Source organism: Rattus rattus, chromosome 13 (assembly GCF_011064425.1).
Source record: "Rattus rattus isolate New Zealand chromosome 13, Rrattus_CSIRO_v1, whole genome shotgun sequence".
Classification (NCBI taxonomy): domain Eukaryota; kingdom Metazoa; phylum Chordata; class Mammalia; order Rodentia; family Muridae; genus Rattus; species Rattus rattus.
This window is the reverse complement of record NC_046166.1, coordinates 47,147,673-47,164,864: the sequence shown is the minus strand read 5'-3', so window position 1 is coordinate 47,164,864 and position 17,192 is coordinate 47,147,673. Positions and strand designations below refer to the sequence as shown.

At 39.1% G+C, this 17,192-nt stretch overlaps 1 protein-coding gene across 2 annotated transcripts in view; it reads left to right on the top strand.

The window, feature by feature from the left end:
- Positions 1-17,192, top strand: part of Micu3 (mitochondrial calcium uptake family member 3) — an 88,477-nt gene that overhangs the window by 20,070 nt on the left and 51,215 nt on the right. For both annotated transcript variants that reach the window (XM_032919480.1, XM_032919479.1), the window contains exon 2: positions 13,432-13,585. In XM_032919480.1, the coding sequence (XP_032775371.1) occupies positions 13,432-13,585 (154 nt within the window). The remainder of the gene's footprint in view (positions 1-13,431; positions 13,586-17,192) is intronic.

Here is a 17,192-nt window from a genome sequence, read left to right as displayed (position 1 = left end):
TTGGCTCATGACTTCTCTTAGTCTGTCTACGTCTCTGTTTAATTTCTGTTTCCATGATCTGTCCATTGATGAGAGTGGGGTGTTGAAATCTCCTACTATTATTGTGTGAGGTGCAATGTGTGTTTTGAGCTTTAGTAAGGTTTCTTTTACGTATGTAGGTGCCCTTGTATTTGGGGCATAGATATTTAGGATTGAGAGTTCATCTTGGTGGATTTTTCTTGTTCCCCTTTTAAAGAAGGAGTGAAGCATTCCCATTTTGATCATCTTGAGTTTCATGTGTTCTGTGCATCTAGGATAATTCGAGCATTTGGGCTAATAGCCACTTATCAATGAGTGCATACCATGTGTGTTTTTCTGTGATTGGGTTACCTCACTCAGGATGATATTTTCCAGTTCCATCCATTTGCCTATGAATTTCATGAAGTCATTGTTTTTGATAGCTGAATAGTACTTCATTGTGTAGATGTACCACATTTTCTGTATCCATTCTTCTGTTGAAGGGCATCTAGGATCTTTCCAGCTTCTGCTATTATAAATGAGGCTGCTATGAACATAGTGGAGCATGTGTCTTTGTTGTATGTTGGACAGTCTTTTGGGTATATGCCCAAGAGAGGTATAGCTGGGTCCTCAGGTAGTGCAATGTCCAATTTTCTGAGGAGCCTCCAGACTGATTTCCAGAATGGTTGTACCAGTCTGCAATCCCACCAACAATGGAGGAGTGTTCCTCTTTCTCCACATCCTCACCAGCATCTGCTGTCACCTGTTTTTGATATTAGCCATTCTCACTGGTGTGAGGTGGAATCTCAGGATTGTTTTAATTTGCATTTCCCTTATGACTAAAGATATTGAACATTTCCTTAGGTGTTTCTCAGCCATTCTATATTCCTCAGCTGTGAATTCTTTGTTTAGCTCTGAACACCATTTTTTTTAATAGGGTTATTTGTCTCCCTGCAGTCTAACTTCATGAGTTCATTGTACATTTTGGATATAAGCCCTCTATCAGTTGTAGGGTTGGTAAAGATCTTTTCCCAATCTCTTGGTTGCTGTTTTGTCCTAACAACAGTGTCCTTTGCCTTACAGAAGCTTTGTAGCTTTATGAGATCCCATTTGTAGATTCTTGATCTTAGAGCATAAGCCATTAGTGTTCTGTTCAGGAAATTTTCTCCAGTGCCCATGTGTTCGAGATTCTTCCCCTCTTTTTCTTCTTTTTTTGCATATATCTGGCTTGATGTGGAGGTCCTTGATCCACTTGGACTTAAGCTTTGTACAGGGCGGTAAGAATGGATTGATTTGCATTCTTCTACATGCTGACCTCCAGTTGAACCAGCACCATTTGCTGAAAATGCTATCTTTTTTCCATTGGATGGTTTTGGCTCCTTTGTCAAAAATCAAGTGACCATAGGTGTGTGGGTTCATTTCTGGTTATTCAATTCTATTCCACTGGTCTACCTGCCTGTCTCTGTACCAATACCATACAGTTTTTTTCACTATTACTCTGTAATACTGCTTGAGGTCAGGGATGGTGATTCCCCTGGATCTTATATGTCTTTTCCATTTCAATGCAGATTTATTGACATCAAAATTTTTAATCTTTATTTTGAATTCACTTAATTCCCTAATAGTTAATGATTTTAGCTATTATTTCATGGTTTATTATGAGTTTTTCACAGTCACATTTAATTGCTCTAACCTCTATAATTCCATGTATTTTCAGATATTTCTAGTAATGTTTAACTGTGATAGTTGTAAGGGATACTTCTATGGATTTTGGAAAGCACACTATGAGCACTTCCTTTTCTGTATTTGAGTATGCTGGGAATCTTGTACAGAATGAGCATTCCCTGTACTACTTACTGAGCAGTCCCACTAGCCCTGTGAGGTCCTTTTTTTATTTTTTTTATGATGCATCTTATCACTATTTTATTTATTGTGATTAGAAACTTGTTTATATTGGTTTTGCTGTCTTATGCATATATGATCCCTCATTTGTATTCCCTGATATAGAATGGATCCATTTTCTTGGTTTTTGTCATTGTAGAGCAGTGGCTCTCAACTTGTGTGCCACAACTCCTTTGGGGGGTTTAATGACCCTTTCACAGAGGTCGCCTGGGACCATTGGAAAATGTAGATATTTATATTTATAATTCATAACAGTGGCAGCATTTTCAAAAATAGTTTTATGGTTGGAGGTTACCACAGCATAAAGAAACTGTATTAAAGGACCCACAGCATTAGCAAGGTTGAGAACTGCTACTCTAGAGGTTTGAAGGTTGAACATTTTTTCTTTAACTTTCAGTTGATTGGCTAAGCACAAATTGAATAGTTTATAACAATCAAGGATCTTAACCCACACCTTTAATCCCACCACTTGGGAGGCAGAGACAGGAGACTCTCTATAAGTTTGAGGCCAACTTTGTCTATATATCAAATTCCCTATCAGCAGGGTCTACATAATGAAAGCCTGTGTCATGTAGTTTGTAATGTATGAGTCTAAAAATTAAGGATAAGTTATTAAGAGGAAATTTCCCATTCCAGGGAAGATACTTGTTTGAAATGTTACATCTGCTTTTACGTTTTTCTGAAGTCACCTAAAGTATAAGACATATGTAATCGTTGACTTTCTCATTTCTGTGACCAAATGCCTGGCAAGGAGCAACTAAAAGGAGATGAGGATCACACAACCTGTAGTGGTTGTGGAGATGGAGCCACACCTAAGGGTCCACAGACACCGTTCTATTCTGAGTGCTCCACTTTCAGCTGGCCCCTCCTCCAGAGGTTCTGTAGTCTCAGAATACTGATACCAGACTGCGTTCACAATGACGTATTTTCTCTACCTAAACAGCCCATGTCTAAACAGTTCCATAAATTTCCCAAACTGTCACCAGTTGAGGACCAAGGATTCAAACACATGAACCTCACGTGGAGACGTTTAACATCCGAACTGTAAGAAGATGACAGATTACTGGCACTCACTGGTTGAATTTCTCTTTTCACAGCTGGGGATCAGATTCAAGGACCTCATCTTTGCTTACCAAGCCTTCTACACCAAAGTACACCCTAGCCTTGTTGCTACTTTTACAAACATATTTTCATTATTAAAAGAATCATTGTTTAACAGTTATAGTAAGCTTTACAACTACACTCATGCACTCACTCAGTCAGCAGGCGTTTGGGAGACTGTTTGAAGACAGAAATTCTTGTAGGCACGGGTAAACCCATGCAACTGAGTAACTGACAATTCCTGCCTATGTACTGAAATCATCATGTGGAATAACTATAGATAAAGGATGAGTTTAGCTGATGCCCAACAAAGGGGAGGGAGAGTCTGTAGAGATCCTATGCAGAGGTTAGGCAAAGCCCGTGGTTGGGGGATGGGGCCACTCACTCATTTCCAAATTTTTAACAGAGAACTGCACCTGTCTAAAGGAAATACAGGGACAAAGAGTGGAGCAGAGACTGAAAGAAAGGCTTTCCAGGGACTGCCCCACCTGGGAATCCATCCCATATACAGACACCAAACCCAGACACTATCGCAGATGCCAAGAAGTGCTTGCTGACAGGAGCCTGATATGGATGTCTCCTGAGAGACTCTGCCAGATCCTTACTAATATAGATGTGGATGCTCACAGCCAACTATTGGACTGATCATGGGGACCCCAATGGAGGAGTTTGGTAAAGGACTGAAGGAGCTAAAGAGGTTTGCAATCCCATAGGAAGAAAAACAATATCAACCAACCAGACACTCCAGAGCTCCCAGAGACTAAACCACCAACCAAAGAGTACACATGGGGGGACCCATGGCTCCAGCTGCATATGTAGCAAAGGATGGCCTTATCTGGCATCTGTGGGAAGAAAAGCCATTGGCTCTCTGAAGGCTCAATGCCCCAGGGAAATGCCAGAGCATTGAGGTGGGAGTGGGGGAGTGAGTGGGGGAGCATCCTCATAGAAGCAAGTGTACTGGGGATGGGATGAGGGTTTGCAGAAAGGAAGTCAGGAAAGAGGATACCATTTGAAATATAATAAATAAAATATCCAATAAAAAGGAATATGTAGAAGATTTACTAAAGATGGGACACCAGTAATATAGCTTTCACCATGTGGTCACCACGATGGAGTGACACAGTGACGCAGCTCTTTTCATGTCACCCACCAATAAATTGGTTGGTTCAGAAAGACAGACAGACAGACAGACAGACGGAAAGAAAGAAAGAAGAAAGGGAAAGGAAAGAAAGATAGATTAAGGGATGATCTAAGGCACCATATAAAGGGAAAATACCCAAAAGGAGGGGCTACAAAAATGACTCATTGTTTAATAGCATTTTTTTGTTTCTGCAAAGAATCAGAATTTGATTCCCGGAACCCACATGTTAGCTTACAACTGTGTATAACTTCAGTTCCAGGGGATATGATGCCCTCTTCTGGTCCCACTGACATCCCACTGGGTGTCATTGCCTAGTGCAGTGGGACCTTGGAGCATGGAGTCAATACATGAGGGTGGCCGAAGCCACATGCAATAGCCAACTTTATTGAAAGCATCAGACGATTTTACTATGAGGGCTGAGGAGTCACATGAGTAAGTGCATAACTACAAGGGGGAAGTTCCACATGCCAGACAAGCATAAGCCTCCACTGAGGCTTACAAACCAATAACAATAGCCAGCTATAATGAATAACTAGAAGTAAAATCACTCCTATCCCCTATACCTGGACACAAAAATATATTCCAAGAACAATTTTCCAAAAGTAGCCCTCTAACTTCCACAGGTGTGCCAGGCACTCAAACACACCACACATATGATAGACAGACAGACAGATAGACAGACAGAGACATAATTTGAAAAGATTAACTCAATTAAAAATTTCCATGTCGTTGAAGAAACTGACATCACAAGACTCAAGAGTTTTTTCCACAAATGCTGAGAATTCTCCTCACATGGCTCCGTTCGTGGACTGTGGTCCTCAATTAAGTACAAACATGGTGAACAAACATATGCAGAAAAACAATCATACAAATAAAAATAAGTATATTTTTAGATAAAAGAGAGTATCAAAAAGGAACTGCGAGGACAGAAGAATATCAGAAGAATGTTGTTTAGGAACTTGACGAAATGAATTTTTTCAAGGGAGTTACTAACTGACAAAAAGTGTAGGATGAAAACTGAAAATTGACCTTTGGTCAGGCAACAAGAAGGTCATTAACAACCTTGACAGACAGATTTAGTAGAGGAAGAGAGTAGAGCCTGCTTAAGTTCAAAGGAGAAGAAATCTGAGACAGGGAATGTGGAGTCCTTTCTCCTGTAGCTGCTGTTAAAGATAGGAAAGAAGTAGAAGAAAGGAGGAGGAGGTTAACTAACTGGGGAGCTCAGACAGAAGCCTCTAAGATGGGCAGTAGTACAGTGGCCATACTCAGAGGGAAGTAGGCAGTAGAGAAAGAGAACCGTGAAATTGAAGGGCAAGGGAGATTGTAAGGAATGAGATACTCAGCAGACAAGAAGAGATAGGCTCTAAGCAGTAGTTCTTCTCGTACCACCTTAAGAATTGCGTATATCTTATAAGCTATTTATATACGAATTTATAGCTTATCAAGAAAGGTACTTGACAGATCAGTAAAGAATAATCTATCACAAAGCACTATGGACAGAGACTAAGAGCCTGGGGCTGTACCAGTGGCTTGTAAGTGAGGAACTGTGGCTGCTCATTCAGAGGAAAGGGTTGATTCTTGGACCTACTTGGCCTTTCACAGCCATCTGTAACTCCTATTCCAGGGGATCTGATGCCCTCTTCAGGCATGTTGGGCATCAGGCATGTAAGTGGTGTATTAACATACATACAGACAAAACATCCATGTAAATAAAACCCTCATAAATGGCCAGTTGTTTATTAACACCTTTGTTCTCATCTGATCTCAGCCAGGAATATACTGCAGGCTTGTCTTCAGCTGTGTTTTTCCATATAGATATGTTTGTTAAGCATCAAAACATTTACCTTGTGTGCTTTGGGATTTTCCCACACTGGGAATTGATGTTTAACCTTTAGACCACCCAGCTAGCTAAGAAAATATTATGTCTTTTATCTTCTCAGACTCTTAAATAAGCCTCAAGCCATATAGAAAGTACTACCATGAACAACTTTTCCAGCTACTTGAATAGAATATGTCCCATAAGATTCTTGCCCAACAAATGATTAACCAGGAATGTAAAAAAAGTTATTTGCTCTTTAATGTTGTATAAAACAGTTGGTACAGTTGCCAGCATCAGATAGAACCTATTACCAGATGTTCAACTTCCTATGTATAATTGAATCCATTTTTATTTGAAAATTTAAATTATTTGATTTAAATAAAACAAGTGCATTTTAAAGTAGTGATAATGTCTGCTCTCTATAATCTGGTTAATACAAATGATATTAACTTTCCCTGCTATTCTTCATTCTCACTTTTATGTTTCTTGATTGCTAAAAAAGGTAATGCAATGTTCACTGTTTAAGTAATTGCTTCCAATTACCTTTTTATGGTATTATCAGCTTGTAGGCATTAATTTCTCTAATTGTCTAGTAGTAAATCCCTTATCTGGCATTTAATCTTACCTCCCTGGGAAAACCAGACCTTACCACAGAGTAAATTTTTACTCTGCTGACCTGAAGTAACAGAAGACTGTCTTGGCAGTAAACCTTTGCTTTCTATATTCATAGGAAGGATAATGATGTACTCTGTTGCCTGGAGGCCCTAGTTAAACTCCAGTAATAAGTAACGTCTAAATAGTGTTTGCAAAGTTCTGCACTGGAAATTCCAGGATGATAATTGCATTGACATATTATTTCTATTTCTTTTTGGAAAGCACAGTAATTAAAAATACAGTTTAAATTTTTTTTGCTACTTCGTAAGGTAATCTTAGTTATGTCTGCTTGACTTTAGAACCATGGTTCTCCAGCTATGGGCTGCAGCCCCTTTGGGGCTGCAGATACCTTGCATATCAAATATTTACATTATAGTTCATAACAGTAGCAAAATTACAGTTACAAACTTTGAATTCGTATGCAGTAGCAATGAAACAATTTTATGGTTGGAGTCACCACAGCATGAGGAACTGTATTAAAGAATCACAGCATTAGGAAGATTGAGAACAACTGTTTTAGATAATTCACACAGTAACCTAAAAGTAGTCTATGAACTTTTTTTTATCTTTATTAACTTTGGTATTTCTTATTTACATTTCGATTGTTATTCCCTTTCCCGGTTTCCAGGCCTACATCCCCCCAACCCCTCCCCCTGCCCTTCTATATGGGTGTTCCCCTCTCTATCCTCCCCCCATTACCGCCCTCCCCCCAACAATCATGTTCACTGGGGATTCAGTCTTGGCAGGACCAAGGGCTTCCCCTTCCACTGGTGCTCTTGCTAGGCTATTCATTGCTACCTATGAGGTTGGAGCCCAGGGTCAGTTCATGTATAGTCTTTGGGTAGTGGCTTAGTCCCTGGAAGCTCTGGTTGGTTGGCATTGTTGTTCATATGGGGTCTCAAGCCCCTTCAGCTCTTTCAGTCCTTTCTCTGATTCCTTCAACGGGGGTACCAATCTCAGTTCACTGGATTGCTGCTGGCATTTGCCTCTGTATTTGCTGTATTCTGGCTGTCTCTCTCAGGAGAGATCTACATCCGGTTCCTGTCAGCCTGCACTTCTTTGCTTCATCCATCTTATCTAGTTTGGTGGCTGTATATGTATGGGTCACATGTGGGACAGGCTCTGAATGGGTGTTCCTTCTGCCTCTGTTCTAAACTTTGCCTCCCTATTCCCTGCCAAGGGTATTCTTATTCCCCTTTTAAAGAAGGAGTGAAGCATTCACATTTTGGTCATCCGTCTTGAGTTTCATGTGTTCTGTGCATCTAGAGTAATTCGAGCAGTTGGGCTAATAGCCACTTATCAATGAGTGCATACCATGTGTGTTTTTCTGTGATTGGGTTACCTCACTCAGGATGATATTTTCCAGTTCCCTCCATTTGCCTATGAATTTCATGAAGTCATTGTTTTTGATAGCTGGGTAATATTCCATTGTGTAGATGTACCACATTTTCTGTATCCATTCCTCTGTTGAAGGGCATCTGGGTTCTTTCCAGCTTCTGGCTATTATAAATAAGGCTGTGATGAACATAGTGGAGCACGTGTCGTTTTTATATGTTGGGGCATCTTTTAGGTATATGCCCAAGAGAGGTATAGCTCTGTCCTCAGGTAGTTCAATGTCCAATTTTCTGAGGAACCTCCAGACTGATTTCCAGAATGGTTGTACCAACAATGGAGGAGTGTTCCTCTTTCTCGACATCCTCACCAGCATTTGCTGTCACCTGAGTTTTTGATCTTAGCCATTCTCACTGGTGTGAGGTGAAATCTCAGGGTTGTTTTGATTTGCATTTCCCTTATGATTAAAGATGTTGAACATTTCTTTAGATGTTTCTCAGGCATTCGGCATTCCTCAGCTGTGAATTCTTTGTTTAGCTCTGAACCCCATTTTTTAATAGGGTCATTTGTCTCCCTGTGGTCTAACTTCTTGAGTGCTTTGTATATTTTGGATATAAGCCCTCTATTAGTTGTAGGATTGGTAAGGATCTTTTCCCAATCTGTTGGTTGCCATTTTGTCCTAACAACAGTATCCTTTGCCTTATAGAAGCTTTGCAGTTTTATGAGATCCCATTTGTCGATTCTTGATCTTAGAGCATAAGCCATTGGTGTTTTGTTCAGGAAATTTTCTCCAGTGCCCATGTGTTCGAGATTCTTCCCCTCTTTTTCTTCTTTTTTGCGTATATCTGGCTTGATGTGGAGGTCCTTGATCCACTTGGACTTAAGCTTTACCCCCTACTCTCTCACTTTCTCTTCTCTTTCTGTGTGCATGCACTTGTCTAGGAGATGCCATCAACAGGGCGTCCTGATAACTCTCTATTTTATTCCCTTGACAAAAGGTCTCTCACAAACCTGAAGTTAGTTGCATGGCTTTTAAGCCTCAGTAATCGCCCTGTCCCCAGCTCTGGAGTTATAGGAGCCCACAGACCCACACGCAGCTTTTATATAGAAGCTGGCATTTGAAATTGGGTCTTCATTTCTATAAGACCTGTATTTGTATTCTTATCTGCTGTGCCATCTCCTCGGCCTCAAATTCTCCACTTTTTTTTAATGAGTAGAAAGTATGAAGTAAAGATGACAGATTCTTTTTATATAGGATTTTTTTATTTACATTTCAAATGTTATTCCCTTTCCCGGTTTCCCATCCATAAGCCACTTATCCTCCTCTGCCTTCTTCCATAAGGGCGTTCCCCTCCTCAAACACACTCCTTCTCACCTCCCTGCCCTGACATTCCTCTACAATGGGGGCGTCCAGCCTTGGCAGGACCAAGGGCTTCTCCTCCCATTGGTGCCCAACAAGGCCATCCTCTGCTACATATGCAGCTGGAGCCATGGTTCTGTCCATGTGTACTGTTTGAGTAGTGTGGTTTAGTCCCTGAGAGCTCTGCTTAGTTGGTATTGTTGTTCTTATGGGGTTGCAAACCCTTCAGTTCCTTCACTCCTTTCTCTAACTCCTCCAATAGAGACCTCATTCTCAGTTCACTGATTGGCTGCTAGCATTCGCCTCTGTATTTGCCATGCTCTGGCTAAGCCTCCCAGGAGATGGCTATATCAGGCTCCTGTCAGCATGCACTTCTTGGCTTCATCACTACTGTCTAGTTTTGGCGGCTGTATGTATATGGGCTAGATCCCCAGGTGGGGCAGGCTCTGAATGCCCATTCCTTCAGTCTCTGCTCCAAAATTTGTCTCCAATTTTTGTTCCCCTTTTAAGAAGAACTGAAGCATCCACACTTTGGTTGTCCTTTTTCTTGAGCTTCATGTGGTCTGTGGGTTGTATCTTGGATAATTGGAGCTTTTGGGCTAATATCCACTTATAAGTGAGTGCATACCATGTGTGTTTGTCTGTGATTGGGTTATCTCTCTCAGGATGATATTTACTAGTTCCATCCATTTGCCTATGAATTTCATGAAGTCATTGTTTTTGATAGCTGAGTAGTGCTCCATTGTGTAGATGTACCACATTTTCTGAATCCATTCCTCTGTTGAAGGGCTCTTTTCAGCTTATAGCAATTAAGAATAAGGCTGCTATGAACATAGTGGAGCATGTGTCCTTGTATGTTGGAGCATCTTTTGGGTGTATGCCCAGGAGTGGTATAGCTGGGTCCTCAGGTCGTACTATGTCCAATTTTCTGAACTGCCACTCTGATTTCCAGAATGGTTCTACCAGCTTGCAATCCCACCAACAGTGGAGGAGTGTTTCTCTTTCTCTATATCTTTGCCAGCATCTGCTGTCACCTGAGTCTTTGATCTTAGCCATTCTGACTGGCATGAGATAGAATCTCAGGGTTGTTTTGATTTGCATTTCCCTGATGACTAAGGATGCCGAACACTTCTTTAGGTACTTCAGACATTCGATATTCCTCAGCTGAAAATTCTTTGTTTAGCTCTGTACCCCATTTTTATAGGATTATGATTCTCTGAAGTCTAAAATTAAAGGTCTTTCCTAATCTGTTGGTTACTGCTTTGTCCTATTGATAGTGCCCTTTGCCTTACAGAAGCTTTGCAGTTTTATGAGATCCCATTTGTTGTTTCTTGATCTTAGAGCATAAGCCATTGGTGTTCTGTTCAGTAAATTCCCCTGTGCCTATGTGTTCAAGGATCTTCCCTACTTTTTCTTCTGGTAGTTTGAGTATATGTTTTATGTAGAGTTCCTTGATCCATTCGGACTTGAGCTTTGTATGAGAAGATAAGAAAGGATCGATTTTCACTCTTCTACAGGCTGACCACCAGTTGAACCAACACCATTTGTTGAAAATGCTATCTTTTTTCCACTAGATGGTTTTAACTCCTTTGTCAAAGATCAAGTGACCATCAGTGTGTGGGTTCATTTCTGGATCTTCAATTCTATTCCATTGATTTACCTTCCTGCCTTTGTACCAATAACATGCAGTTTTTATCCCTATTGCCTTGTAATACTGCTTGAGGTCAGAGATTTTCCCCAGTAGTTCTTTTATTCTTGAGGATAGTTTTAGGTATCCTTGGTTTTTTGTTACTCCAATTGAATTCGCAAAATGCTTTTTCTAACTATGAAGAATTGAGTTGGAATTTTGATGGGGATTACATTGAATCTATAGATTGTTTTTGGCAAGATGGCTGGTTTTACAGTCTTAATCCTGTCAATTCATGAGTATGGGAGATTGCAGTGTCATTTCTAAAATTGACTATTCTCCCCCAATGTAATTGTCATTTCAGAGGCTTGCTGCTGAATAAACGCAACCTTTTCTAATTCTTTCTGAACTCTGGTTAGCTGGTTTTACTCAACTGTTCCGGGTTCAATCTCCTTTCCAGTTTGACTGATTCAATCTGGCTTCTCTCAGCTTTTTACTGAATTGTTCCATTTGGCCTCATACTAACTTTGGCAGTCTCTTTTAGTCTGGCTCCTCGTTTTCTGCTTGTCTGTCTTCAACTGTGTCTAGCTTGTTCTCTGCCACCTGTCTCTGTTAAACTGTGTAAAAACTACCTCTCAATTAGACATCACTTTCAAACCTGACTGCTTCCTTCTACCACCGAACCTTACCTACATTGTTTGATTTGATTAATGGTGTGTACAAAGGGTGTGTCTACATTCCAGCCAGATCACAGAAACCTGGAAAGTCTTTGTATTTGATCCCTTGCCAGAGCAGCCATGTTGCTGGATGTAAATTCCTCTACAGTCATTGGAAAAGGAGATGATTTTTTTCTTTTTCTTTTTTCTTATTTTTAATTTATTCTCTCATATATTACATCCCTACCAAAGCTTCCCCTCCTTCCTCCACCCCTCACCTCTTTCATCCACCTCCCCCACTTCTTTCCTCCCCATCTGCTGTCCCTCTCTTTCCCTTCAGAAGAGGGCAGATCTTACAGGAATATCAATCAAACATATCATATTAAGTTGCAATAAGATGAGGCACCTTCCCTTATACTAAGATTGGATGAGGCAACCCAGTAGAAGGACAAGGGTCCCAGAGGCACTAAAAGCATCAGGAACCGCCCCCACTCCCTCCGTTATGAGTCCCATGAAAATACCAAGCTACACAGCTGTATCATACACAGAGGGCTCAGGTATGGTCTATGCAGGCTCCAGGTACTGTTACTGTAGTCTCAGGGAGCCTCAATGAAACCAGGTTTGTTGTTTCTATAGCAAGCCAATGGCCAACGTCAAATTAAATGAGGAGAAACTCAAAGCAATTTCACTAAAATCAGGGACAAGACAAGGCTGTCCACTCTCTCTATATCTTTTCAACATAGTGCTTGAAGTTGTAGCTAAATCAATAATAACTAAAGGAAACAGGGGATTCAAATGGGAAAGGAAGGAGCCAAAGTATTGCTCTTTGCAGGTGATTTGATAGTATACATGTGACCTCATAAATTCTACCAGGGAACTTCTATAGCTGATGAACACCTTCAGTGAAGTGGTGGCCGTATAAACAGACAGGGAAACAACACCCTTCACAATAGCCACAAATAATATAAAGTATCTTGGGTAACTCTAACCAAATGAAGGACGACCTATGTGACAAGAACTTCAAGTCTTTGAAGAAAGTATCAGAAGATGGAAAGATTGCCCATGCACATGGATCAGTAGAATTAACATAGTAAAAATGGCCATCCCTGCTGTTGGATATTTTGGCTAATGTCATCCCCATTATATCCTGGGATCCTCTCGCATCTCTGGTGTCTGGGACTTTCTAGTGGTTCCCCAAGACACCATCCACTATACTTATTTATATTTGTTCTCCTGGCCCTCTGAACTTCTCTCCTATCTCTTCCCATACGTGCCCCCCCATTTTCTTCCCTTCCCTTCTCCCACCCTGGTTGCTCCCTCCCTCTGCCTCCTGTGATTATTTCGTTTCCCTTCTAAGTAGGTTTGAAGCATCCACACTATGGCCTTCCTTCTTGTTAAGCTTCATATGTCTTTGAGTTATATAATGGGTATTCTAAGCTTTTGGGCTAATATCCACTTATCAGTGAATACATACCATGCATGTCCTTTGCAGTCTGGCTTACCTCACTCAGGTTATTTTCTAGTTCCATCTTTTGCCTGCAAAGTTCGTGAGGTAGTCATTTTTAATAGCTGAGTAGTATTCCATTGTGTATCCATTTTCTGTAGCCATACTTTGGTTGAGGGACATGTGGGTTCTTTCCAGCTTCAGGCTATTATAAATAAGGCTGCTATGAACATAGTGGAGCATGTGTTGTGATATATGTTGGAGCACCTTTGGGTATATGCCCAGGAGTGGTATAGCTGGGTGTTCAGGTAGAACTATTTACAATTTTCTGAGGAACTGCCTTCTTAAAGGTTGTAGTGCTTCTCCCAATTTATATTTTCCTTCTTCCTCAACCATAGGTTGCTACTGGCAGAGCCGTTACTGAAGACTTGGACCTCTATGCTACATCTCGAGAGAGACGGTTTCGTTTATTTGCATCTATAGAATGTGAAGGACAGTTATTCATGACTCCATATGATTTTATTCTGGCTGTTACAACAGATGAGCCCAAATGTAAGTAAAGATTTAAAATTATCTGCATAATTTATCTTCAGTATCATAATAATTTTCAAGAACTTCCAAAGGTGGTGGTAGAGTGATGGGTACTAAGCAGTTCTGGCCAAGTTAAATAGATGACAATAGAAATGCAGTTTAAAGAGAAAAATCTCTACTTTGTAAAATTATGAAACAGTATATATATATATTTTAGAGTATATTACAAAAGTAATGTGACACTTGAAAATTCATTGCCTTATCTGTGTTTGCAACTGATATTTCTTTTTATCTTTTTTTAAAATTTGCATTGGTGTGAGCATGTAAGATCTCCTAGAACTGGAGTCACAGACAATTGTGAGCTGCCATGCAGGTGCTAGGAATTGAACTGGGGTCTTCTGGAAGAGCATGCAATGCTCTTAACTGCCAAGCCATCTCACCAGCCCCAGAAGAATGATATTTCTTTAAAATCTTTATTATGTCTAACATTGCAGAATTTTTGAGTCACTCCCTCATATGTTGAACACCACCTTACTTTAGATATTTTTATAAGATATTAACATTCTACATATTATTTCTTATATCAGAAATTAATATAATAATTCAGAGGACCAGCACTGCTGTTAGCCTTGCTCAAGAATTGGGCATTTTTATATCTGCATTTGCATAGCTCCTGAAGTATAAAGATGGACTGATCCTTCCCCACTTTTTCTCAGATTAAAGGAGTGGTTTTCAAACACTTGGATAGTTGCACATTTCTTGGAAATGTTTTATACCTGACTTTATAAAGAGCCGTGAGATTCTTGGGTATAGTTTTACATCCAACCTGTTTTAATATATGCTTCTCAGTAACGTGTATAAAGAAAATGCACCTCACAGATACAGGTTGCTGGGAAAGGGAAGGCTACTTTCATTGTGTCTTCTGACCTTGGGTATTCTCTTTGGCTTTGTCACAACTTGTTAGTGACAATTCAGATTCTGTTGTATGAAAGGGTTTGGATTGGATTAACTGGATGGATGGCTTGTAACAATAAGGTTGAGGAGAAAAAGAAGCACTAAATTTTAGAGTGATGTATTGAGATGCACTTAATATATAAAAGTTGGAATTGCCTACTTTCAGTTCACTGAAAGATGATTCATTAAAAATTAGTGTATCAAATAAATTGTTTGACTTTCATTTCTTAAAATTTCTCATAAATTTATAGCCATTTTCCTCCATAGCAAAACCAAACTTTAAAGTTTTCATTAATTTGACAAAAGCGTACAGGCTAGCTTTTAATACTTTCTTTCCCACTCAGTGCTAGGCATTGGGCCCAGGGCTTTGAATATGGTGAGCCAGTGCCTTTCTGCTGAGTTTTGTAGAGGGAATCTCTTGTGTATTGTTGGAAGCATCACCTGTCAATAAAAAGCCAATGGCAGGAAGTGATGGGTGGGAGTTCCGGTAGAGAATTAGAAGTCTGGGAGTTAGACTAGAGCTGGGGACTTAGCCCTGACTCTGAGGAAGACAGACACATGAAACTGAGAGGTAACTAGCCTTATGGCAGACGTAGACTAGCTTAAATGGGATAATTGAGTTATGAGCCAGTGGGAACGAACCAAAGCTTATCGCCTAAGATTTATTCATAAAAAATTACATCTCAGAGTTGTTATTTCAGGAACAAGGAGAAACAGGAGGAAAACCCTGAGCTTACAAAGTTTCATTCCAAACCTAAATGAATTGATTTTTGATGCTTTGAATTCTTCACAGTGAAGACCAGAGGTCTGCACATACATATTTGGGATTTCTCTGTACATGATTAATAGTTACTATACATATTGAATCAGAGAAACAGTGTCCTATTTTAGATGACCAGGAGCCAATTCTTGAAGAACCCTTATTCATTAAAAAGAAAACTGTACAAATGCTGGAAAAGAATAAACCTCAAAGGTACTACTATCTAGAAACTCAAGAAATATACCAAGACGGTACAGAGTCATGAAAGCCAGAAGTGAATAGCTGGGGTGGTCTAATGAGTGGGACAGTGCCAAGATGGTGAGGATAGAATATAGTCCAGACTTAGTAAGATGAAGGTTGCTGATAATTTGTAAAACTGACATTTCAGGTAAGTGACTAATAAAATACTAGATGGCAGAGTAGAGAAATAAATGAAGAAATGAAGGCTTTCTCTGACAGGGAAAGGAAATGCAGCTGGATGGAATTTGAGGTAGACACTTGATCATACGGGATTTTAACCCAAAATCAACTTTAAAAGTAGAAGGTGATTTTTGACTGGCAGGAAAGCACTGAGAAAGAACACACATTCTAGAGAGGAATAGTGTACATACCGTGCCACTGTGAAAAAATACAGGGCAGAAATGGCTGAAAATTAAATAGATCTCTTTTAAATAGTAATTATCAGGCTAAGATAAGAATTATAGCTCTTTGACTTAATTGACTTGGTGGGTTCTCTATCATTTATTTTTAAGTATTGTAATTTTATTAATATGAAAATAATACTAACCTCATGAAGAACTTCTTGTGAGTAAAATTGTGTGACTAGCAGCACAGAGCCAGCTTTGGGGTGTCATCACTTTCACCATTTGCATTCATAATCAGGGTTTTTATAATAGTCAATAGGAAAATTCATTTAAGGATTTTCTCAATAATTGTAATTCAAATAAATGTTAATTGTAAAATATACCAGATTGTTGGTTTTAATTTTTAGAAACTAAAAATTACCTTATTTTTCTCTTTAGAATAAAATCTGAAAAGTAAATTTTCTTCTAGGATTAGAATATGTAGTTATTTTCCAATACATCAAAAATCATTTTAATTTAGATTTTAGAAATGCACTATTAAAATATTTCCTATACAAAATTATTACAGATATGATAAACATGCATCTACAACCTGAGAAATAAAATATCTCTAATAGATTTAATGCCTCTCCACCTGTTACTTTAAACACTCAGTGATTTCATATGAAATAAGAAATTTAGAAAATTAGCACACCCTTTGAAGACTTACCTTAACGGCTCTTAAGTTTTTATTTCTTTAACAGCTAATAATATTGAACATGGTACATTTCCTGCAGAATGAATATGTCTTTTGTGAATAATCTACTGTGGAAATCTTAAAACCACAGACTCAAGAGTAACTCTAACTTCCTTGCTGAATAAATAGTTTCTAAGCATTGCTTAAGAATATGTCCATGGATTTGTACTTGTTAAGGGTTTTTTAATACTTGTTCAGAACTGTCACTTCATTGTTCTATTCATTCAAAAGAGGCATAGCAAAATTATGTGTATAGTATCATAATTAAGGTTACATGCAAAATTCCTGTAATTTTACTGCTTGATTACTTGAGTAAAGAAAGATTTTATTATGTAACAGAAAAGAAAAATTATTTCCCAAATTTTACAAAATTATTTCCTAACCTTTGACTTCAAGATGAGTTAATAATTACCTTAAAAAGAGTTGCATCGCAGTGTGTTCCTTGTAATTTTAAATTCAATATATTATTAATTATACAGAATTGCTTTGTAGAAACAATTATTGATAGTTCATCAGTTTTCCTAATACAACAATACCATAGAACTTAACTGCTACCGACTTGGAAACACTTCTTATCATTTGCAGTGATAGGAC